Raw genomic sequence first — 26061 nt, forward strand, 5'->3', positions numbered from 1 at the left:
ATTCTCGGAGCTTTAATGTTTAAAGAATTGTTAAATAGACAACTATAAAGTTGTCATCAGGGGATAATGTTGATAACTAGACTGATCTTATGAGGATAAGATTTAAATTTAGCCTATAATGCACCAGTTCAGGAGTTATGTTTTTTCTTTTCATTCATTAAACTCAGAGTAATATATAAACAAGCAGCTGAATTCAAGTCTTCCATCCACTGCAGTGTTTGCCTTTCAGGAGGTTCTTCTTCCTATGCAACAGATAGAAGAGGGAGCTCCTGTTTTTATATTAGCCTATATATAATATTCATGAATCATATGCATATTATGACATTAGAAGGACCCATTAGAAAATTGTTTTTGAATTTTTTTCCTCTCTCCCTCTCTCTCTCCCTCTCCCTCTGTAACTCTGTGACACTACAGTATGATTCTCAGGTTCTGTTGCACTGGCTACAGGTCACCTCTCCCCAGAGGTGGAGAGCGTTCTGTTACAGGATTTTTGAAAATAAAGGCAAACAAATCCCAAACATTTTTGTGTTTTTAGGCGACTGGAATGAAAGACAAAGTAGGGTAACACAAGAGTGGTAGGTCAGACCTGTGGACAGGGGGTTCACTGGCTTGGGGGTGTTTGTCAGATGTGCTGTGATACTACACTCTCTGCCTCTGCACTGCCTCTGTAGGAGACAGTGCTGCTGTGGTCATTTGGCTTTAGGATTTCAGTGCCACAATTGAGCATCACGGTGTAAGCCGGCTTAAACCCGAGCTGAGGCCGTGCCCCAGTTTATTACTCCCATTTGTTTGATTAAACTTTAATAATGGTGATCTTGATGATTGCAAATGAAAATGATACTGTTTCATTTCTGCGGCCAAAAGCTTCAGCTGTTTATGTCCAGTTGGCCGCTGGCTGCTAAGTCAGCATTTTTTTTATGATTTTACAAGGCTTGGGCCTACAAGAGACGTGCTTTAATGGGGAATTAAAACAGCCTCAACTGCAGAGTTAATGTGATGACTTACATCAATCACCAAAATAGGAGGGCTTAGGTGACAGAAATCGGGATTGGGATTGGTCCAACCTGTGACTGGTGGAATGATGGTAGTACCTTTTTAAAAATGCATCTGATTTCATTATAGCGCTACTTTTTGATTTGGACACACCTTTTGGCATTTGTCGCTCACACACACACACGCCTGCGCAGAGACCCATACTCCTGACCTGTCACACACTGGGACATTATATCAGCACAATGTTGTGAGTGATGATTCACATTTAAGTTTGCTTTGTATTGTTTGTACAAGTTCACATTATGTAAAGCCGAGGTTTTGTTGCCACTGAGTGCAAGAGCCTGCAAGGCCCCATTTTTCTTTTCTTTCACCTGTCAACTCCGGCTTTTGTTCTTCACAGCTGCGGGTTTTGGTTCTGAGGCTTTTTAGTTCAAACCTCATGCTTTCAGTGGTTAGCAAATCAAGTCCCCTGTCTGCTGGGATTTGAATATTTTTCTTTTTTCCCTTTCTTTTACCTTTTTTTTTTTTTTTTGGTGTCTTTCACTCTGCTCAGCCAAACCCACTGGTTGCTAAGCAGTGGCTGAAGGCATTGCTAGCTGCCCAGAGGGAGAGGGTGCACATCTCCCCGGGAGCAGTGAATCTTCCCAATCATTTGCCTGTCACCCTTCTCCCCCCTTTTCCTTGCTCTCCCCCTCCACCCTGGCAGAACTCACCCATCACCCAGCCCCTTTCAGAGGTAATCTGAGGGTCCTTAGAGAGGGAGGAGCTTACTCTAAGAGTCCACTTAGGCAGACAAAAAGGTCTGGAGTTGTATTCACTGGGCAGCATAGCCAACAAAGCCAAGCCTTGTGAATGGCGTTAGTCACTGTTTAGTGTGCTGTGATTAATACTGCTAGTGTGTAAGGCGAGGAGAGAAAAGGTGAGATGGAGACAGAATAGAGGAAGAGAAAGAGTGTGTGTTGGGTGTTGCAAGGGCTGGAAGAGAGAGGGGATTGTTTTGGGACCTGAGTTAAGATTGTGCATTTAAAAAAAAAAAAACAGTGTTAATAGGGTTACCAGACATTGTTGAGAATCAAGTCGATTGCAGTAGGCGATGTTTCCAGGAATAAAACAGTCAGCAGCTGTCTGGTTATCTCTTAAACTCTGCAGTGCTGCTTTTGAAGCTGGATTAGAAGATGCTTTGCATAGTGGACTTGCGCTCCTGACCCCGTGCTATTCTGAGATCTCCTGCATGCTTGTGTCTGATGTAGGAGCTGGTGACATCACGTCCATCCTGGGTGACACCCTGAGAGGTGCTGAAATATGGTCCAACTTAAATCTGTCTAAGAGGCTATGGAGAAGGCCAAACTGGGTCTTTGATGCCCTCGACACTACGCAGTTCTCTATCTGCCATCAGGGCTGTGGTCTCACAAATGCTGAGTCAAGAGAAACTCAAACCTGCAGAGTGTGTGTGTGTGTGTGTGGGTGTGTGCGCGTGTGTGGTAGGGAATGGAAGAGGGACGGGAAAGACAGGACGAGTGTAATCAAATATAAAAATTGAGAGAAGAGCTGTTAAACAACAGTCTTTTAAAGGGAAATGGCAAGGACGAGGCTTTATTACCAAAGCACCCTGGAGACTAACAGCTCTGTTGATGGTCATGATTGAATGGGAGAGGTCTAGTACTGCCCTATAATGGGAAGTAAGCCCAGATTAAAATAGTCTCAGTGAATGATGAGTCAGGCAGAAGTCATTCTGTAAGAGCCGTGGCGATGTCTCGTCCCAAATGTGATTGTTCTGCTTGAGTTGGCTGCGTTTAGGCGGTGTTATTGTAATTGCGGTTCATTTGCTGGAATGGGGCTGCTGTAATGAAGAACCTTCATCTGAGATCTACAGGAAGCTCTGCTCTCCTGTCTCCCACGATCTCATCACTGTCATTGAAGCCGCTTTTCTCTACTTCAGAGTGTACTACTGTTTATTCTCTGATTAACATCAGAAATGAGCTGAGAGTAAAGACAAGAGGACTCGAAGGTGGTGATCGTAACTTAAGAGGAAGTGAATGATTAGGGAATAAAAGCGGTGGGGTGAGGTGAGCACGTGTTAAATGAAAATCAGCTTACAGGTCAGTGTGTGTGTCTGTGCGTGTGCGAGTGTGATAAGTGTTACTTGACCAGTGACGCGGGCCTGTCAACTCCTATGATGTTTTACCAGCCGAGTCTGGCTACTCCGTGGATCGCGTTTCAGCAGCCATCACTCCACACCTTCAGGACAGAGCAGAAGAGATTTTTGAGCTCTGCGCACTTCTTTAAAAGTTAGAAATACTGCTCTGTGATCACTCAAAAATAAAAGGATTCACAGCTATTTTAAATTCTGGGGTCACGCTGGTTAATTTTTCTTTACTTTTTCATAGTGCAGAAGTGGGAGAGAAAATGTCACAGTCAGACAATGCGCATGGCTGGTTTTGCTGTAAGACCAGCAGAATGCAGGGGAGGTAATACCACTGTTCCCTGTTTTACCTCCGCTTTATTAAGCATCAGCCAAGCATACCCCTGACATTTACAGAGCAGAAAAAGGCCTAATGCCTTAATGTGTTTGCCTGGAGAAACAAAGACAAAGGAGGATGGGAAATTACAAGAGGAATAGATGGAGCTTTAATGCCAACAGGTAGGCAGCAGAAAATAGTCTGTATATTTCCTCCTATGATTTATGTTTCCAAACTTCCTTGGACCTCATCTTGCACTCTGTGTCCCACGCACACACACATGCTATCTTTGCGCACCTATCTGTCGTTGGCAGTGTCCATGAGGGTGGAATTCAAACACTGAGGGGCGGTTGTACACCTGCGATGGCAGTATAGTGGGAGTGTGTGTGGAGGTAGGGATGGGGGAGGAGTGATGTGATGAATTGAGCATGCTGACTACGAGGTAAAGCGAGCGGTCAGGGCCTTCACCTGTCTCACACACCTGTACTTACAGAATACACACCTGTGCTTACCCGTCAGGGCCCCAAGACAGTTATAATCCTCGCTCTATTCTCTCACTGCCTGTGTTTCCCCAAACATTAAGGGTTTGAGCAGGCCAACAGACAGAAAAAAAAAATGATCTAATTACTCTTATATAACCCCCGATGATTAGATGATAGTGAACGACCCCTTATTGATCAGTAGAAAATACCCAGCCAGTGGCTCTAACCCACACTGCCTCTCTGTAGGACAGATTACTCCGTTTCAGCGCGGATGTGATGAGCATTCTTATCTCCACAAAACTTGATTATTTTAAGAGCATACCAAAATGCAGACAGGAAGTCAGGAGCGAGCACAACACAAGCCTGTGCTGGTTCACCTTATCAGTGTTTTTATGTTGCACGCTGCTCTGAAACGTTGTGTTAGGGGAAGCATCTAATTACTCTGTATCCCGTTGCCCTCACTCTCCCCTCTGGTTGGCTGTCTCACAGCAACCTTCAGATAGAAGGGAGAGAAGTCAAGGTTGAATTACTCACAGAAGAACATACAACTATACAACTATACATGCTCATGGTTGCAAGCCCACACACAGACACACACACACACACACACACACACACATACACACACACATTGAGAACTCACAGAGAAGAGAAGCATAATAATACATACTGGCAGGCATTCAAACATGTAGGCACTATGGTCGCACCAGACATTTACTTTTCAAGAGGAACGATTGGGAAGACGTTACGTAAATGCACATGAGCTGAGAGAAAAAAAAAACAAAAAAAAACATCTGGCACTTACATAAGCTGTATTAATTCACACCCCTGTTTATAATAAGCCATACCTGTTTATACTGCATTTCTAGTCATTATCAGTCAGTTTACAACCACATATCCTCTTGTTTTCTTCTTTGTGTTTTCACTCACTAACACACCTACATATTCTGCGTTGTCAAGAGTTTATGTGACAGTTGTACCTGAGCTGAGTGTCTCACCAGTGTCTTGAGAGATGAGGTCAGGCCTGGTGATAAAAATGCATGAGCTGTCTCTCGGTGTGAGATGTGTGAAGATGGACAGCCAGAGCACGACACTCCAGCACACATCCGTCACACACAGCAGCAGTCCACCGCAGCTGTAATGCCACTCAGAGCGGTGGAGCCACGGAATAAGTGTCTTGTTCCTCCATCTCCATCCCCTGCGTGGTCTCTGGATCATCCAGCCATGACAGCTCGGTACCTTTTCCTCCCTGTAGCTTACTGGGGAATCTAAACGTATGGGAGAACATAGACTCCAACCTATACATAATCACTCACTAAACCTGTTTGAGTGTGGAAACTATAGTAAACGTGGAGGTCTTCTGAAGGGCTGTGTGAACAGCTGTATGGTTGTATAGCTGGCCCAACGTGTGAGCATGTTGATATTGTCGTACCTTTTTTATGAATTGGCTATTATTTTGCCAGGTTATATAGCCTACTATGAATGTGATGCGCTGTCATTATTCTTGGCATCTTGTAAGCAGTGTTTCTATGTGCTAATATATGCTATAATGTGCTACATTATGTATACTAACATTTCAGTTGCTAAGAATTACTGTCAGGCCAAGCAGCCTGATTTAACTGCATTCTCATTATATTTGGCATATGGCCACATTAATACACACATAGGGATCTGATCAGTAATAGGGCCTGTATGTCAGAGCTGTGGGAATCTGTTCTTGTAGTGTTCCTGCTGCAAAAACCCTGGCACCACATTGCTTTGTAAACCGAGCCGCCGTGGCCAGGGGTGAGTTGATTTACTGTATATAATAGCTCCTGGCTGCATGGTTGAAGTCTCAGTGTGGAACGTGGCACGAGCCGAGTGTCACAACCATTGTGGCGCGCAGGAAAAAAAAAAAAAGCCTTAATCGCATCCTTGAACCTTTGAACTCCCCAGTTTCTCTGCCCGGATGGTGATGACTTTTCGCAAGATCTCCTCACAGGCATTTGTCACTGAGAAGCCCAGAAACAACCAGCCAGCGGTAGAATTATGATATGTAGTGAGTGTATGTGTGTGAATGTGTTTGTGAGCACGATTCATAACCATCAAAGCCCATTGTTTTTTGTGTTAGCGTGGATATATGGGCCGGAGTAAATTGAATGAGTCCTTCATCCAGTTACTGCTGGCACCCCTGACCCTGTAGTCCTAAGCAAAACCAGATGAAGTGTCTCATGGAATAGAAATTTAATAAATCTCATCTTGACTCGCCACGCTGCACCTTAAAAAAACCCACAAACATCGAGCTATAAGGACCATTTGATTACCTCGCACTGCTCTCTGAGTCCATCACTCGGGCGGTGTGTGGGTCCAGCTCTTACTCCTCATGCTCACATACGGGGTTAACGGCTGCTGGAGTGGCCGGAGGTGGTGACTGCAGTCGTTGACATGCAGGGACACTGCAGTGTGTTCAGCACAGGTCAGAACCCACAGTGCACCTCCAATTATCCACTCATCTCTCAACACGGTGCATCATAGACGACCTGAAGGCCTTCCCCTCCATCCTCCCCTCCCCTTCATTTCTAAAGCAATAAAGGACTTATTTATTTCTCCCTCTTCAATCTGCAGGGGCAGCTCAGCAATGCAGGTAAAGAGATTACAATGCTTGAGGGAGAATCAATTGATGTCATTCATTTCATTGCTCTCCCCTCAGTCGGAACTGTTTAGAGTAGCCCACGGTTGAAAGTAGGGAATTGGTGATGTGATGCTTGAGCCCAGCTGTGTCTACATTCACACATATGAACACACACACATACACACACACAGACATGTATCTTGAGAACATCAACACAAACACTACTGCTTGCTTATCTGATTTTATAGCACATTTACAGAGATTAAAATGTCTCCACGGCCATAGTTTTCAGCTGATGACCGCTGCTTGACAGGAGCAAGCGGACATTAAGGTAACTCAAGGGCTCCTCTACAGTGGTGGACGAGGGAGGGGAGACTCCACGCACAAGCGCACATCTGTACCATCAAGGCTAAAGCCATAGTGCAAAGCAGAGGCAGGAGAGCGAATGGCTGAGCACGGACTGCTGAGAAGGTTCTGCAGGGAAAGAGAGAGGGATAAAGAAGGTGGTGTGGTGCATCAGCGAGCTTACATGCATGAGTGGCCGTGGCATAGGAAATCATTTCATCTGCATCACACAGTTTAGTGTCCCCTACCAGTGGGCTGACATTCCCACAGAGCGGGTGCCATACTCTTTACACTATTTATAGAGAGAAAACACCCCCCTTATCAACACATTACACTTCACCATGAGCCTAAACCGTTCTTATGTCTTCCCTCCTTTTCCCCCCTTTTGTCTCGTGTTTCAAGTCAGTAATCTCTGCTCTTCTGAGGCGGGCCATCTGCTGAAAAACAGATAACATCACCCTTTTCTGTTCATTGCAACTGATAGTAGAATGAAGAGTGAGAATGAGATTATTCTGCAAAAACAATACAAAAAAAAAACCAAGGTGGAAACTGCTTGAAATGAAAGCTATGTGAATCAGCCTTTTTCCAGCAAAATCAGATATTCTGTTTCCCACAGTTATCTATTTATATATTCCAACAGCAAGGGGGAGAGAGGGTAAACACACAGATGCAGAGTCAATACGACCCCACCACACCAGTGCCTAAAATACACTCAGGGTGGAATTCTATCTGATATTTGTTGGAGGCAAGCATGGATGCAGTGAGAGGTTGAAAGCAGCTCCTAGAATTACCCTTGTGTTTGCTTTCAGAGTATAGATCTTAGCAGAAGAAGGGGGCGGTGGTGGGGGGGGACAGTATGCAGAGCACTGAGGTGGAACAGAGCCCATCATGTGAGCTTGCTAGCGAGCTAGCTCGAACTCCCTCCCTCTCTTGCAACAGAAGATGAAGCGGAAGAATGTGCTCTGCACCTGTGAGCACCCTTCATTTCACTTTCTGTGTCTTCACTGTGAGGATTTTGCTGTGTATTCCAGGCCTTATGCAGTGGCTGGCTTTATGAAGTGGGCTGGGATGGACTCCAGCAGATACAGCAGGTTGTCTTTAGTGACACATCACCGAGATGAGCTGTGCGTCTGGTATCGGGGTATGCTGACAGCCCACTGTAAAGAAGATGAATCTCGGGTGCAGAGCAGGGCTGCCTGCAAGTGTCATGGCAGGCCAGTGCAGAGGCGTGGACGCCCAGTAACATTATTCCATCGCTACCCCCAGTTTCCCCCCGCTCTCTCACATTTCCCTTCTGATGACATGATGGATATGACTCCGTCACCCTCACGGCGAGGGTAGGATGTAACAGGACAGGGAGCAAGTGAAGTAGACAGAGAGATATTGGGAGGGAGAGGCAGGGATATATAGAGAGAAGGAGATAGAGTGGGAGGTTGATGAGAAGTGGGAGGCAGGGGGAGAATATATTTAAGAGTGGACAACATGGATCTAATGCATAATTCATTCTTTCTGAAATTTCTTTGAGGTTTTTTTTTTTTTTTTCTGGTACAACTTTATATTCACTCAGCTCGCTGTGTTTCAGCACTTTCTGCTTGAAATGCCTCCGCCATTTCATTCTCCACATTACAGCGTTATTTGGTCTGAACCTTGGTTTTCATGTTTGATGTTTCATGGAGCCCCACTGTCTGCAACTTTTTGCCTTGGCCTGAGGTTGCCGTTGGTTACCTGCGATCAGCGCATATGTCTGTTGGCCGAATAACTAATATCTCTTTGGGGAGCCCTTCCTTTTATGCTCTCAGGCTGCTGGGAGTGGTGTGGGTATTGATTCGGTTGGTGGGCTAGAATTTCTCCTGGGGGCTAATAAAAATAATTACAATAAGATCATCAAAGGCCTGACCTTCTGTTGCACACATGAATAAATATGTGACAAAGATAATAGAAAAGACCCCTTCTATGTGTGTGGTCACTGGAATATGAGGGAGAATTGGCTATTATGATACTTAAAGTGGTGTTTTATTCTGGATTTGACCAACAAATTTGATCTGTTTGTGTTTAAGTGTGTTAAACTTTTATATCCTTTTATCGATAAATGTGAAATGTGTTATATTGTTTGGAACATAGGGGAAAACACTAAAGAGGGAGAAAGCATGCTCAAAAACTGCACATTTCTTGGATAGAAGCACTGCAAAATTGTATCCAATTTCAGTGAAGCTGACATAAGTAGCCTGGAAGAGAAGGCAGAGAAGAATCTGCTTCTGCTTCAGTAATCCCTCTCTGATTTCATCCTCTGTCTGTGCGCTTGTTTGTTTGTTCTCTGGTTCCTGCTTTCCTCCAGGAGTGGATGACTGCACAGCAGTGGTGAAAAAGTAATGGTGGTGTTATTGCAGACAGGGGGAAACACAGCATTTTGATTGGAGCGTGTGCCCTGAGACCCAGTGAAGTGCACTCGCCTCAGCTCAGAGAGCACTTGATTGCACAGCGCCAATGATCGCATTAAAAGGGCAACAGAAAGCCCATTTACCGTAAAGAGAGCGAGGAAGGGGGCCCGATAGGCAGCTGCAAATTGACTTTCACTTCTGTGAGAAGCTCGGTCTGATGGGCGGGTGGTGGGCATGTACATGAAGTTTTTTTTATTTGATCTTCCTGGACAGCACACGGTTAGGGGCACCACAAGCATATGGGAAACCGCATGAGGGCACAGGAAAAGATATACACACATGAAAAGTTTTTGAAAGTGAAAGAAATAGGCAGGGTTTACACGTTGAGGTTATCCTGTGTTAAGATTGATGGGCCTCTTTTAAAACGTATTCCAAGGCATATAGAGGTGTCTTTGACCTTTTCTACCTTCTGACTACCTTCACTCAGGAAGGACACTGACCACTGGTCACGTCTGGCCCTCTGTGCACCCGGCTCGGCTTTTTCTGGCAGTGAAAGGACAATTGTAGAGGCATCTGCTGTGTTCATTTTCACAGGAAAGAGGAGAGCAGATGGAGACTCAAGGTTTAAGTGATTAGAAGGCAGTAGATTGGAATACAAATTGGATTTAAAGAAATTAGACTGATATAAATCGAATGGAGTCACCGCAGTTTAGTGCTGTGCATGCGCATTGGCCTTAGTGGAAAGCCACTGCAGGGCCTGTGGATTATGGGGGAAGCGGATGCTCCAGAGAGATAAGAATGAATGTGCATTTGACACTCCATCCGAGGGAGATGGGGGTCTTCATGTCTGTCCTTTATCTTGCCCTCCATTTATCAATGTCACGGTGTTAATTACTGCTTCATTTATTAAGCTACTAACTGCCAGAATACAAACTTGCCCCTCTGCCCCTGCTCTGACAGGGAAACTGGCTGCTGGCTAGGTTACTGTTACCTACCACTGGTGAAAGAGATTGGGTAGAAACATGCCGGCGGCAAACTATAGGTTTTTGTTCCACCACCAATAGAACATCATCAGTTTTCCACATAATGCCAATGAGATTAGATCATGCGCTGTGGTAGCAGGATATCAGCTCCCCCTTCACTACAACCCCCTGTCTGTGGCCCCACTAAGAGCAAGACGCTAGTCCTGATGACTAATCAATGACAGGGAAATGGAGGGAATTAGCCCAAATTAGGAAGAAGAGAGAACAGACTACCTCCTGTTCAGGGGTCAATATGCCACTGTCTGATGCCTGATCCCTGTTAAGGCAAATGGCGGACTAGTGCACATTTACAGAGTGAATGCATGTGTTTGCGTGAAGCTCTGTGTGTGTGTGTGTGTGTGTGTGCGCACATTGACCACCCGAGTCTTTGAAGAGTGTATTTTGTGCTGATCAGTGGGTTTCTACCTGCGCCTGTCCTTTTGCCCGCAGACTCGTGGACAGAAAAGGCCGGGGCGCAGCTTGTCCCAGTTTCCCCAGGGAGCATCAAGTATGAGGGGTAGTGGAACATGTGCAAACCCAGTCAAACAAAGAGCTGGAACCACCACTATTTTGCCTTCATTCCATGTTGAAATTAGCCCTTACATAAGCACAAAGGCCTACGTGGTACACTGCTCCTCGGTACACCAGGCGTCGTCCTATTACCCCGCTGCACTGCCCCGGGGAAGGGCACAGTCATCAACTCAGCTCAATCACATGCACACCTGCAGCAACTAATTTTAAGACAAAGAGCCCGGCACTCGACTTAATACAACACTGAGTGGTTAACAACTGTATCAGAGTTATTGATGCGTATTGAGCGTGGTTCAAAAGAAAGAAAATAAAGAAAGGGATGTTGGAAAAGTTTGCCTTATTCTCCATTCTCTTTACTGTGTCTTTGATTGTTTGATGCTGGATCAAACTCTTTGATTGTTGCCTGGTTCCCATGGCTTCTGTGATGTAAATGTGTGTGTGGCTTACAGCATCTTATCTCCAATGGTTAAGACCTGGTCACAGACACACAGAGCAAGCACTCTGACTTGGGGAGCATTATCTTAGCTACCAGACTCCCAGGGTTTTCAGCCACAAGGGATTAGCATTTGACATGAGTCTGGACCCCGGCATTCATATTCACATCACACTAGTACTTCTACAACAGTGTGGACCCCGTAGTTTTATGTGTTCGCACCCCTATGAAAGTCAAATATATGATTTGGGTGTGTGTGTATACTTCACTTGTACGCTGACTGTATGCCTCCATTCACTGTTCACCCATGGGTCCAATTACCCACAAGCCCTTGTATATAGGGTTGAGAGGAGCAGATGGCTGCTTTTTGACTGGTCTGAAATGGTGATTAAAGGATTCAATATATGTCCTTTACATGCTTCTAACCTAAGACAGTGTGTTCCAGTGTTCCATCCATTTTTCCAACACTATAGCTCGGGTCCAGGTAGCAGCGGCAGCAAGCTGAGGAAAAAAACCCTGTGTGTCTTTATCCTCAGTACTGCTTTTTGAATGAAGGTTAGTTGTAGTCACCTGGTGAAAACGTGGATAAGTTTAATTATATTTTATGGGAGCGCTGGCTCTTCGTCGTGGTTTCTCCCAGCTGTTCCCGCTGCTGCATCTGCATTGCCTCGTTTTCAGTGGCATTGTTGCTGTGTTAAGGCAGTTCATTAAGATGATATTTTTTTCCTTCACAGAACACAATGTTTACCTTACAGACATACTTGAACACAAGATGTTGCTCAGTGGTTTGTAGCTGCATTTGTAAATCAGGTCAAACGTGCACAGATAGCAGATAATCAACAGATATTTTGGACAGCAGTTTTCCTCAGAGGCAGAGAAGAGACTCTCAAGTGAAAAAAGTCATGCTTAATTTGTCTGTTTGCTCTTCTTTTTTTTCTTTTTTTTTTTACAGTGAAGTCAAGTTAAATTAATTTTATTTATAAAGCCCAATATCACAAATTTGCCTCAAGGGGCTTAACAATCTGCACACATATGACTCAATCCTTACTTATGATTATTATTTATTTTATTTTTTTAATGACGTACTTTATATTCTATTGCATATTGTGTATATAGGTGCATCTGAGACAAATCCTGTAGCTCCCTCTGTGGGATCCAGACATCTTCCAAAACTAAATGGTTTATTTAATCTGTTGCTATTAGTTGTTCACTAATTTAAGCTCTACCTTCCCACTATTTTCTTGACAGTTTTCCTGCTGGCAGTCGTGTTCATGGAAGAGGCTTTTGACTTGAGAAAGCATGTTTTAATGAAAACACGACCAGAAACTCAGCCTTTACGTCTTTATGCTGTTCCACTATGATTAATTGCATCTCTTCTTTTTTCCTCCAGGATCCCGTCTGCGCCAGGAGGACTCCCCACCCCGGATTGTGGAGCACCCCTCTGACCTGATTGTATCCAAAGGGGAGCCCGCCACTCTCAACTGCAAAGCAGAGGGGCGGCCGACCCCGACAGTGGAGTGGTACAAGGATGGAGAGCGGGTGGAAACGGACAAAGATGACCCACGTTCTCACCGCATGCTGTTGCCCAGTGGCTCGCTTTTCTTCCTGCGCATCGTTCACGGACGTCGGAGCAAACCAGATGAGGGAGCCTATGTCTGTGTGGCCCGGAACTACCTGGGAGAAGCTGTCAGCCGCAACGCATCTTTGGAAGTAGCATGTGAGTCAGGACTCTGTCCCCTTTTTTTCTTCATCATTTCTCCTCTTCGCTGTGTTGCTCAAAGAATATTGCTCGTATAGTTTAACAAGTCATTTGGCTGGAGGAAGAAAAGTCTTGATCTCGCTGCTGTTTCCAGATGGACCGACTGGATTTACATTCAGAACTATATATGTATATATAATATATTTTTCCCCTTTATACATAATGAGAAATTACATTGTCTTAAGTGTAGGGAATAACACATTGCAATGAAAATTTGATATGAGGCAGCTTTAATAACACTATTTTTAGACTTGATTTCTTACTCTCCGTGTTCTGTATTAAGGGACAGTTAAGCCGTAGTGCCGTCTTGCATAGTGTGCCATTGTTTGGGCAGATAATTAATTGCACAAAATGAACTCTTTAACCACACAAGACTTGAGGTAAATTTCATATACTCTTAGCTCAAGGGAGGGATTTTATTAAATTTGTTTGCAGACCTCTGAGTCGGACGTAAAACTACTGTCAGACTATATGAGAGGGCATGATGGCAAGGCGGACGGGTCTCTCACAGGTGGGTGGGGGTAGGACGACAGACGCAGATCAAAGTCGTGATGGACATTTGACACAGGCTTCCTGGACAGTGTTGGTGAGCAGTGAATGGCAGAACCTGAGCTGTGGGTCAAATTACCTTTGAAGATGAGCCCCCCCCCCAAGAGGCTCAGGCTGGGCTTCCTACTGAGTGGCTCCCAGACCGCAAACTGCCCATAAGGCTGAGTGGAAAGTCTCCCATGTCCTGATGTTGTTTTAACTGGTGGTACTTTTAGTTCTATAGTCATGTGTTTCAGATATGTTTTTAGTGGTATTCACAAATTCTTTGGATGCTTCATTTGATCTGAAGAGGAGACTTTGAGATCACATATCATAAGTGACTAATGCTAAACTCTTATTTTTCTTCAGTGAACATAATTCATACCAACATCTTTTACACCGAAGAAGAAAGTTATTGTTATTGTGTTTCTAAGGTGACTACAGTGGTAGCAGGATGGGTAGTTGGTTTTGTGATTGGGAAATGGACCTTGTGTGTCAGGGGAGGAGGAGGAGGAGGAGAAGGAGTGGGGGCTTGCTCTCTGCATCTGATCCAGTCCCCTGCCTTCCCGAGGGCCTTCCAGCTGCCCCCAGGTGCTAACTGCGTGACAGCAGCTTGATCTATCGATTGCTGTAAGAGGGCTCTCCCAGCCTAAATGAAAATTCATGAAAAATTGATGAAGTCTCCAGATTATTTTATTTTTCCCTTCTCACACTGTTTCTTAGCCTTTCTTTTCGCCACTCTCACTCTCCCTCTCTCATGTAATATGGGTTGCGCAGCAGAGGGGGTTGAATAGAGGTATTGACTGCTCGAATGGCTTAGAGGTGAGGGGTGAGAGGTCAGGAGGCCAGGAGACGAGGGGATGAGGAAGAGTTAGCAAGGTGAAGAAATAAGAACACCCATATGATGTGTATTACCAGTGATGCTGGGTTTGAGAGAACGAGCGAGGTAGAGAGAGAGAGGTGGTTCAGGCTAAAGCCCCTGGCCACATTCTGAGTAAACAAGGATACAGAGCTGTACCTTTTATCAGTGGAGCTGTAAAGTACACACTCAACTCCCACTTAGGCAAAAGGTTTGATTCAGGTTCTACTTTTGCCACCACACAGTGTAGCATCATCACTATCACCGTACTGGCCAAACATATATATATACATATACATACATTAAAATATCTTGCTGTGCACAAATACCTTGTAATGTGTAACTTGTAGCATTGGGCTCTACTGGTCACCTTGCATGCACCAAGATGGAGATGGAGCTGAACACTTGCTAGTGTTTGACAGTTTCTTCTTCGAGTACAAATAGCCGTTTGACACCTTAGCATTTAAGAAGTCATGTGACTTCTATTTATCTGCACCAACACAGAAGAATACAGCCAACAGACTAACTCCCCATCTACATTTAATTGTTTGTCTAAGTGATGTCACATCGTCCACTTCTGTTTATAGGTAAACCAGTATTGGCACCGCACTAGCTCAAACAGTTTGGCTCATATTGACCTGACCTGACCCGACCAGGGACACTGATTGAGATGAAGCGTGGGCAGTGGGTCAAGTGCAGTTCAACAGGGACAGTTACTACGTTGCTTGATCATGAAGTGCAATGAAGTTTTATTAAAGTAGAATCATTTTTAGTACCAACTGTTTTATTATGAGCAGATCAAAGTCCTCAGAGGCACTTTACTTTAGAATGGAGGAGATGAGGAGAAGAAAAAAAACATGAATAAAATATGATGGTAGGCACCAAACATGGACAGAATCAGCACAGCTGTTTTGCCATAGTGCTATTTGCTTTGGCTCCCTCACTCTCACTCTCTTACATAAACAGTAGTATTAGACTTGTTAGTCTTTTAAATGTACAGTGTTAACATCAAATAATCATGTTTCACTTATTTGTAAGATATATGTAAACAGTGTATTTCCTTTGTTAATTTTTGTTTTCATTGAAATTAGGCTATCATAGACCCCAAACAGGAGGGAGGGCATTTTGTGGAGCACTCCATGCCTGGTTTGTTTTGGGCCCTGGGCTTTCTCAGCTTTCTCTTTCAGCCAGGTCTTCAGGGGGGGCTTGGGGAGCAGAAAGGGGTGGGGTGCTAAATCCCACTGCACTGGCTTACCGCAGTGATTAGCTTTATCAGGTCCTGACATCCGTCTGGTGATTGTAATACCAAAGCTAATCGCACAAGGAGAAGCAGCATTTAAATCTATATCTATGTGAAACTTGGTTTGTGTTTATGATATGTCTTGCCCCCCCTCGCACCACCCACCCCCTTCACTCGTCTTCTACCTCCCTCCCTCCCTCGCATTGAACACACCTTTGCCCCCTTCCGTTCACGAGTGGTTGAGCAGGACCCTGGTGAGATAATTGAATTGCAGCTCTGAAACAGATTGAACTCAGTGTCCACCGAGCAGAGTGGCGCTGCTGCATGCTGGACATCCAGCTGGGCAGCTCTCACCACTGTCTCTGTTGGAGGAGGAAAGGTGGAGTGGAGAGGAAGAGGGGGAAGAGGCCTCTGAGAGGTGCCTCTGCATTATTAATGTGGGCCAGATTGGGGGGGACTTGTGCCTTTACTACGCTTAGTCCTCCAACCATGTCTCCTTTAAGTGTTGGCTGTTGAACACACATTGTTCACAAATGGATGGACAACAGCATGAACTGCCTTCTGTTGTCGAAGTCAATGGTGCCTGTGCAGAGTGTGAGGATAATGCTCAGACATCACTTTTGCCGCATTTGGGAAGAGATTTCATTATAGCTGTTGTTCACTGTCCTGTTCTTCAGAAGATAGAGAACTTGTAAACATCCTGCCTAGAGGGTATCTGAGCCTGCTTTGTAATCTTATTCCTCCTCCCAGTGTGCTCCAAAACTGACTGCAGGCCAGCTCCATGGGATGGATATGCCGCATATAAGAGGGGATGTGCCCCCTTTTCTCTCTTCAGAATAAACTAGGTCAATGAGCAGGTTCATAAATCATTGTGAAGCCTGTGTCAGAGAAGCTAGCTGCAGCCACCGCTGCTGAATAAATTGCTAGCACTGCGGATATCTATGTATATGTAAGTGTGACAAGGCACACCTGGGGCGATAGGCTCCTAAGGAAAATGATAATTAGCCCCCTCTTTTCAGGTGGATGGGTAGCACGTGTACGTAGTGCTCCAGATACGAGCGTATAGGGTGAACAGTTGCACTTTTAATTGAGTGTCGAATGTGACTCAGGCCGTCTGACATGTATGTTGCTGTATGTGTATTAAATGTATCTAATCGTGTGCGGGGAGAGGCATGGCAGAGGAATGAAGGCACCTGGAGAAGAAGAACCTTGAGGTGTATTTTGCTGTATCCTTTACTTCTTCATTTGTAACCTTTAAAAATGCAAATGACAGAGGAATGAAACAGATGTCTTGGGTTGGTGCTAAATGCCACTTGGAATGGGATTGGATGACTGTTAAAAAGGTCCTTTGATATCATCTAATGTACCGCTTCTGCAATTAAGTGAATCGTTAGGTAGCATTTGGTGCTCGTACAACAAGGTAATTAGCAGGAAAATAGAGTTGGGAGAGGTGTGAGTGGTGAAGAGAGGAGGAGGGTACCAAGCTGTTCGTGTTGTGTCCAGCATGAGGGGAAGCTAATAAAGGGACAGGCCAGGAGGAGCAGGCCAGGTGGGGAGTCAGGCTGAGCTGCACTGCCGTGCCTTTCACAAGCTCATCTGGACTCATTATTCCATTTCAGAAATTAGAAAATGGAGTGACGAGGGCACACAAACAACACACTCGCACACTCTCTCACACACATGTGCGCAAACACCTGCCCTCGCGCCCGTGTAAACCCCGGTAGGCTGAGGTTTAATCTGCGCTGAAGTCCTTGAGAAATAATGAAGGGTAATGAAGGAAGCAGCAACAATGCAACCATTACGACGCATTAGTGATGCGTGCTACAGCCCGAGATAAAACACAAAAACTTAACACTGTCTAATTTGTATTTAAATATGTTTTACTCTCCCAGAACATCTTGCTGTGACTGTTTGTTTATGTGGTGGGATGCACAGAACAAAAGACTTGAGGGACAGTCTAAAACAATTACTATGCTCTTTGCAAACACCTTTGAATGGCAATTCAAAAATCTGTCTGAGACACAATAGAAGGATTCATCAACATTAATTTGATTGGCATATGGAATGCCACTTGCCTAGCACTTAAGCAAAATACATATAATTCTGATATTTGATGAACTAAATTATTATTCAGCACATCACATTTAGATTTGAATTAGGCTGGCTTTTGTTATTGTTTAATTCCGCATTACTATTGATATTTCATGCTGGAGGTGACCAAGTACATTGCAGAAAAAAAGTGGTGATGTGACAGAGGAAAAGCAAAAAGTATAGATGCAGAGAAGGCGGGAATGTTGCCCTGCGATAAGAAAGACGGTGAGAGCAGGCAAGGGTGTGAGAAATATCTTCCCCCGATAAACTGTGAGAGAGTAAAAATCCCTGATTAAATGTGTCAGCTCTGTGTCTGTGCAGCTGGAGTTTGCTGACCTCTGTAAAGAGGTGCTGTTATCTATTGGGATTTACTCACACAATATCCACACGCGCACACACACATGCGCACACACACACACACACACACACACACACACACACACACACACACAGTTCTCTCCAGCTACATACAGCAGCATGCAGATTGCTCTTATCTCATTAATCAGCCACAGACGGCCTCAGTAAATGAGGAGTTCCCACCGCATACCCGACTCCTGTGCAGTACATGAAAGAGACTGACCTGCAGAAATGAAACACAAATTTGGAAAATAAACTCTCCCAGGGAGATAAATCACAGGAATACACAGCAGTCAGTACCAGCACTCTGACCTTTCACTGTCACGCACACAAACGAGCGCATACACACACACACACACACACACACACACACACACACACACACGATTCGTCCTGAGACTGCACTTTTTACTACCCTCAGTGGGCCTTATGTCCCAGCTCTGACCTCCCCAACTCCACCATGGGAAATAGACTGTCTGCGTTGCCTTCTTACCTTCAGGGGAAGTGAGGGAAATGCTGAAGATGGGAAATATAGCACACCTCGGCTGCGGCTGAAGAATGACAGCAGTAATGGCGTAGTGCAGTGAGAGCTGGGGACAAAGACGGAGAGTGTGTGTGGTGAGGAGGTACAGAACGATGGCAAAGAGATGGAGCACTTAACGAGATCCAGGTTTGTGATGACGTTTCACCATCTTCTCTCAGCCTCTTATCGGTCTCTCCTCACCTCTGTACTCCCACCACTGTGTCACCTTCGAGTGTATAAACTGGATTAAGCAAGTGTGCGGCGCTCCGTCATGGATGCCGCGGCCTGTCAGCAGAGGAGTGAGCCGTCAAGCAAAGAATGCTGAGGCAGCCGCTTCTCACGCCCATTAGTGCCCGGCAAGATGAAGCACCCGTCGCACTGGGTTTTGTTGTGTTTCTTTTATACACCCCACACTCTCGCTCCTTCACACTCTCGCTCTTTCTCTCTTTATAGTGACACTGTTATTGATGGCCTCTCCACTCTGACAATGCCGGTCTATTGCTTTGTCTCTCCTGCCTGCCTGTGTTTTGCCTCCTCTCTCCTCACTCTCCTTGCCCCCTGCACCCCACGTGTCTCGTCACCCGTGCTTCTAACCGCGGGTAGCTCGCTCTGCGGTGACTGACAAACAAATCTTTGCATCGACATCGGGTCTATAAATTGTCCAAGCCTGGCAGCATTTTTTTTAAATAGTGAGCACTTTGTATATAACAAACTTACCCTGCCTTGACTCTTCTTCTCCTCTCATCAGACAGTTTGGAATGTAGACTGAGTGGTAAATTATTGAAATCTGTCTGCAGGCTGATTATTGATCAGCTTTAGAACACAGACAGGGTAAGAGGCTCCTGCTTTCATGGGTGGATTGTACTTTGATTTCTGTTTTAATATTGACTTGTGGTTGTAATTTATTCAAGACCCCGTGTAGTTTTCAGTTTTTCAGTAAGTAGATTTATTTTGATCATCATCAAAATGTCTTCCAGACTATACACCACTTCATCAGTCTATTAATCTGTTCTTCAGCCTGCGCCCAGATAACCTAACACTCTAAGCCTCTTTGAAATTGTTGCACAGGTGTGCTGTTTACCAGCATTTAGATGAATATGTCTGATACCACTCTATTTTCTGACAAGTGGGTGAAGGGACAAGTGAGTGATAATAATATTAATCGAAAAATGTGACCCTGAGTGAAATCCCTGCAGACGTCTGCGTTCTGAGGGTGGCTTGCCATTGAGTCCAGCCGGGATTGGATCCTCTGACCCCTGGAGAACCCTTTGCCCTCTTCTATCCACCCCAGATCTCTGTCAAACCATAATTCCTTAACCCAGCGCTCCCCTCCGATGAATGTGTCCCTGTAGTGACTGACCTCCCCCACCCACCTTCCTCTCTCTCTCTCTCTCTCTCTCTCTCTCTGCCAGAGATGGTAATCCATCATATGGAGGTGGGGAGGAGGTGACAGGGTGGAGGGCTGAAGTTCAGGCGCTAGCTGATATGGGTTAGAATCGAATGTCGCTGAAATTGATTCACCCTCTGGTGTGTGGAATGGTGTGTTATTTCTCCACTGATGTTCCTGGTGGGTTCGAATGCCCACTATTTCCTTGGTTACTTTCACACACACCCATAAACACACATCCATTCACTTGCCTTTGCGCAACACTATAGGGTGCACAATGCTGCTGGGGATTGATCTTATGAAAGGGTCAGGACTCAGCCAGACCCGCGATTCAGGCTGTTTATTTTAGGTTAGGACTGTCACACTGCACACTGGCACTCTGATGGATATGTCTTGTTGGAGACCGTTGAGCGCACTTGCACACAAGTACACATTCGCAGTTAACACAAGCGCACAAATGCACACAAAAATGTTTAAGGTAAATGGCTTTTCTGGCTGTTTTTCTAGTTGTGCAAACACTAAGGACAGTTCCTCCTGAAAGTAGCCCTGTGGGAACATAGGAGACATGGCATTTCAGCTTCATTAGATCTGGAACTGAACTGTGTGAAGAGAGCGAAGGAAACTGGGGGAAGGGAAGAGGGGGAAACATGGGGCACAAGTTGCAAACTGATCCTAGGAAGTTGAGGTTTTAGTTTCAGCCATGTGGTTTTACACAAAAAACACACATCATAATTTTGTGTTAATTTGTTTATTAGTATTTATTCTTTTTTGCACTGGATTAAAACGGCTTCACTTGGCTCTGGGCCACGGCAGAATTATCATGGGTGCGGATGTGTTATGACTTGGCGATCTCTTGATGGCGTAGACAGATATTGTGTTTGGCTTGGATTACATTTGCTGTAAGGGACACCTATCAGCCACCAGAGCCCTCAACAGCTGCAGACCAGTATTGAAACTTGATCACCCAGTCTCTGCTGTCTCCCTCTCTCTCTCTCTCTCTCTCTCTCTCTCTCTCTGTCTGTCTCTCTCTCTCTCTGTCGCTCTCTTTCCTCTTTCCCCTTTTCCACTCCCTCCCTCTCTTGTTTCCTTTCCTGGTGTTTGAAAGTGATACTCAAAGCATTTTGATCACTTTCAAAAGTGAAGGGAGACAAGATCAAATGTTTAAAAGAGTGGTTTCTAAGACAGCTGTGGTTCCATTTCGTTTTACAGCCTGACCTTTACATGACTGCACCGCTGCATCCATCGGGCGTACCAGCAGAGGAAGTTGGGCGGCTGCTGTGTGTAGTTGAAGGTGACCTTGCATGTTGCAGAGTTAATGGCTTCCCATTTCGATGTGGAGTGTGTCCTAACTGCTGCCTCTGCCTGTTAGACTGCTCTGGGATCAGTCCCAGGCTTGGCGGAGGTGAAGAAGGGGACACGGAGATTTGATGTCGTTCTTTCAGCAGCCACCAGTTCACTACGGGAGCCGCTGCATCGGCTCTGCTGAGAAATAATCGTCAGGGCTTCTCAGCTTCAGGACGGGCGAAGGCGCGATTTCATAGAGGGAAACTGGCTACCTCAGTTATGTGTAATGCAGTGTGACCAGGTGCAGTGAGATGACATCACATAGTGAATGAGGCTGGGAGCTGTGGTATGTGTGGCCACCTGCTTCTACAGCTGGGAGGATGATTAGCAGCTAGCCAGGCTGATTATTAACCAGCCAGACACTCATCCAGCCAAAGGGACAGACAGACAGACTGGGACACTGACAGACATTACACATTGCCAGATATGAGCCTGCACATTGGTTGGCACAGTGGAGACCAGACAGACTCGCCCAGACCACTTAAGCACTAGCATGGCCAAAGGCCAACTGAATAGAAATCAGACCACCCTATTCAAATGCTAAGCAGAATCTTATCTCAGTGCCTCTTGCTGCTGCCCCTCATGCTCTACACTGTCCAGGGCAAAGCTATTAACAAACATGGAGGTGCCTCCTGTGTTTGTCTGTCTTTAACTGTGCGTGTGTGTAGGCGTGTGTGTGTGTGTGTGTGTGCGCGCGCTTAGATGGGTATTTATTCATTTGTTGGTATGTTTCTCGTCCTTGCTGTGTTGAAGAGAAATTCAGTAGGAGTAGTATTTTGGAAGATATTTCTTGAGCTAAATCCTGAGAAACATTGTATTGTTAGTATGTTTCCACTGATTACTTTCGGTGCACCAGTTGAAACTCAATAATGCCACACAAAACAGTGCTCACCACCCAGTGAGACAGAAATGAAGGCAGTGAATCATCTTAAGCGTGGCTATAATTGCAGGGATTTGTCTTGGATCCACCGAGATCGTCTTATTCCGCAGGAAATGAAATTCAACGACACTGAGTGATCACCAAGGGGTGTGTGGCTAACTGATGAGCACGCTCATTTGACTCCACCGATCTTTAAAAGCCATTAACGCTCTCCTGTTTCATGCACAAATTAGGCCTCCACACACAAAGGCACACAGGCACAGTGGTGCATAGATGTTTGGAACTCAAACACAAGACTGGGTTTGTAAAGGCACATATGCACATGCACACACATGCCTGTACCCCCCCCCCCACACACACACACACACACACACACACACACACATACTCTGTAACAGACTCCAATATCCCTCTTTGTCGTCCAACTGGCACAGTAAACGTTTGCCCGTTTGAGGCCTAAATGGCACAGTAAGGGAAAAAATGAACCCCAAGACACCGCGTTGTAATGGAGCTGAAAAGAACAGCTTAATTGGGCAACATAAGCCATGCCCAGGCATTAACTGTGAAATTTACATGTTAGCTTTTTTCTTGTCTTTCTTTTAAAGGTCCCCGTGGTATTCATGTGGAACAGACGCATGAATTACAACTCTGACACTTCATGAATATCGATTTGGCTGCTGGTGCTGTGCAGGAGGTTATGGAAAATGATTTAATTCAAAACATGTTGGGTGGGAAACATCTGCAATTAGTCGGTTGTTAGTTTATGCAACTAATGTGTTATTGGTTTAATTGCCTGTTTTTGGTAATTCACTTATCCTCTCTCAAACACAACCTGGTTCAGAGAAAAAAACAAAAAAAACCTCCTTAATATTAAAAATGAATTGTAATTCAGAAATGTTGCGAACACAATGTTAATTGTTTTCATGATCCCTGGATGACTAAATGTCTCCGAAATGTTAAATGTGATATGGTAAATCGCTCCCCTTATCAGATTCTCAGACAGCAGAAGGGAGTTGTCCGTATGATTTAGCTCCATTCACAACAGTTCAGGGGGTTGATGGGGTGGTCGTACCTCTGGGTCCAGATAGGATGACCTTTGGCCAGCTCTGGATGTGACCTCTGACTGACCATCGATTGACCATCATCTGACCCTGTGGCTTGGAAACAGAGCTGCATAGGGGTCCATTTGGCAGTCTGGAGAGCATCTCTAGCATACACTGCTAATACAGTTATGCTAGTGTTATTGGAAGATGTATGAAAGGAGAAATAGCCGGGGAAGGCAGGGTTAGTCCTGTGTCAGAGGAAGAAAAGCACAGATAATTCAGTTACAGGCTAAGGGATATGAGCATCTGTCAGCTTATTCATTCTTATAGTGCTCAACTTCTGTTGTTACTACAGTAACCTCAAAACTACATTGCAGCCGGATCCAACTCGTTACCTGCTTCATGACAAATGGAGCCCAGATTGGTGTTCTGACATCCACAAACCTTTACCCTCCTTAAATTAGCACATAGTTTATCATTTTACGCTACAATAGGCTGTTTCTGCTTTGTAAGACATTTTTTGAAACTAAACCTTGCACAAACCCCCTACATTTGCTGACTGCTAGGCCAGATTGTGTTATCTCTCTTCAGCATCTTCAACCCCCATCCCTCGTTCATTTCTCCCTTATCCCCTAAACTGCTGTTCCCTAACTGGCTGTAGATGATAACAGTTTCAGCCCAGCAGCCAAAACGCCCATCCCCACCCCCCATTCCCGCTATGAAAAAATCAAATAGCAACCCAGTGACTGACTGCTAATAAAATTAGCAGAATTTCTCATAAACCATAATAAGTAACTTGACTCGATGACAGATGCTGATGAGGGCAGGAGACAGCAATGTGATTGGGAAGAAAGAAGAGGGGGGTATATCATTCATCTCAAAATCACTCAACAGTGCCAACTGGGGTGTTGATTGTCATAAATATTCCTGGACCTTCAATTTTCACCCACACGCCCCACCCCCACTTCACCCCACAAGAGCATCTCACCTCTCCTAACTGCATCCAACGTGCCAGCGACACCACTCTCAGTCCTCCCTCTCTCTGTCTGTCTCTTTTCTCACACGCAGCGGGGGGATGGTTGGCCCAAGAACGTGGCATCATTAACTTTCTTGACTGGCAGACGTTAGACGTGCAGAGGGCTGTCCTGTCCCACCCCCTGCTGGGTGTCCCTCAACCCCCATCACTCCTCCCTGTCATCCTCTGTCTCTGTGTGTCCCCCCCCCCCCAAAAAAAAAAGAGCCATCCACAGATTTCATACACTTGATGCTCAGTCAAGGGTGAATGAGAGTATGCATGAAAAGATACATATCCAATTTAAGTGCCATGGGTGTGCCATGTGTTTGTTGACCTTCATTAGTATTATATGTATGCATGTGTATGTGTACTTGTGTATGTTTATCAGGAATATCACTGTCTAACTGTATTGAATTGTTTTGACTCAGGCTCTTTAAAAAGTGTGGAGAGTCCACTACCTCACAGTGTCAGGAGTTTCTGCTGTTACCACCAGTGTGGCACGTGCTGCTGAGCTCCCTGTGGTGCGACGCCCTGTCTCATTAATCACAAGCCCTGTGCTGGAGCCCTGACAACCCACAACCTGGTGGCGTCCCAGATACCCCCCCCCCCGTATACTGGGAAGGCTCTGCACCGTTCGTTATCTGCTCACGGAAAGAAGGCAACACAGCAATGACAGCTGCCAGTGGTCATTTGAAACAACCCCCCTTTTCAATTGAAATTCCTCACTTCATAGCTCCCCGTCCAAGCCTTTTGGCTTTCTTTCGTCTCGGGTTCACAAGTTTTGAACCTCCAGGGCAAAGGTCATTGGATTTGCCAGATCATCACGGCAACTCTCGACAACATCAGATGTCAGGAGAGAGTTGGCCGACCATGACGGAGGCAGGCAAAGAGCTCTGCTTGGCCAGCCACTTCCTTCTGGAGAGGAGAGGAAGGAGGACAGAAAGGGAGAGAACTGTGTTTTTACTAAGCATACTCTCTCCCTCTTCCTCGGCTTCAGCCTGTGTCTGGAGTGATGGGGGTTGTGGTAGAGGGGCATTTAGACGTTCATGGGGGAGTGTTAAGGGCTTGTTGGGGTCCAAGTCAGACTTGTGCTGTGGGGTGCTGGGGCTCAAAGCGGTGCAGTGGTCTAGTTGTGTCATAAGCGTGTAGCTGAGCTGTCACTTGTCTCTAATTGGCTTAGATCAGCCCACAAGAGGCTCAAAGCTCACTGACCCACCCTCTCTCCCCTTCTCTCTCCCTCTCTCTGTCTCTACCCCTCTCTCATTAGCTTTTTTTCCCTCTCTGCCAAGCTAAGACAATGGTCTCCACATGGTCCTTTTCCATTGAACTGTTTGATCCAAAATCTCTCTCTCATTCCAGCAGGCCTCTCACTTTCTCTGCCGGCATCTGTATGCTGTTATTTGGCTCAATCCTTGCAAGGGGCAGGCTTCAGGAGTGATGAGCGAGGATGCAGAGGGCAACTTGATCTAATCCTGATTGGAGACCTGATTGATCTGGGCCCCGGGGTCGTCACGGGGTCAATACATGGGCTGATGATAACATGGTTCATCTTTAGGGAATAAACCTATCAGTGCACTCTCGCATGCCTTTACACCTCATATCAAACCAAAGAACTATTCGTATCAGTTGTCTCTACCATCACAGTTAAGATTGCATCCTAGCAACTGATTTACTAATGCTGCAATCAGTCAGCCACGCTGAATCCCGCCAGAGTGGGTGTTCCTTCTTGGGCAGTGTAGGATTTACGATGTGCTACAAGGGTTCAGGGAATGACCCTCTAG

General features: G+C 45.5%; 1 protein-coding gene across 1 annotated transcript in view; it reads left to right on the plus strand.

Annotated features, from left to right (window-relative positions):
* The window catches only part of robo2 (roundabout, axon guidance receptor, homolog 2 (Drosophila)), a 162237-nt gene that overhangs the window by 990 nt on the left and 135186 nt on the right, over positions 1-26061 (plus strand). Inside the window, exon 2 of the mRNA XM_087173437.1 lies at positions 12645-12971. Coding sequence (XP_087029563.1) covers positions 12645-12971 — 327 coding nt within the window. The remainder of the gene's footprint in view (positions 1-12644; positions 12972-26061) is intronic.

The sequence above is a fragment of the Seriola lalandi genome, unplaced genomic scaffold (assembly GCF_002814215.2).
Source record: "Seriola lalandi dorsalis isolate HSWRI2012SDOR001 ecotype SW California unplaced genomic scaffold, Sedor1 jcf7180002054218, whole genome shotgun sequence".
Classification (NCBI taxonomy): Eukaryota; Metazoa; Chordata; class Actinopteri; order Carangiformes; family Carangidae; genus Seriola; species Seriola lalandi.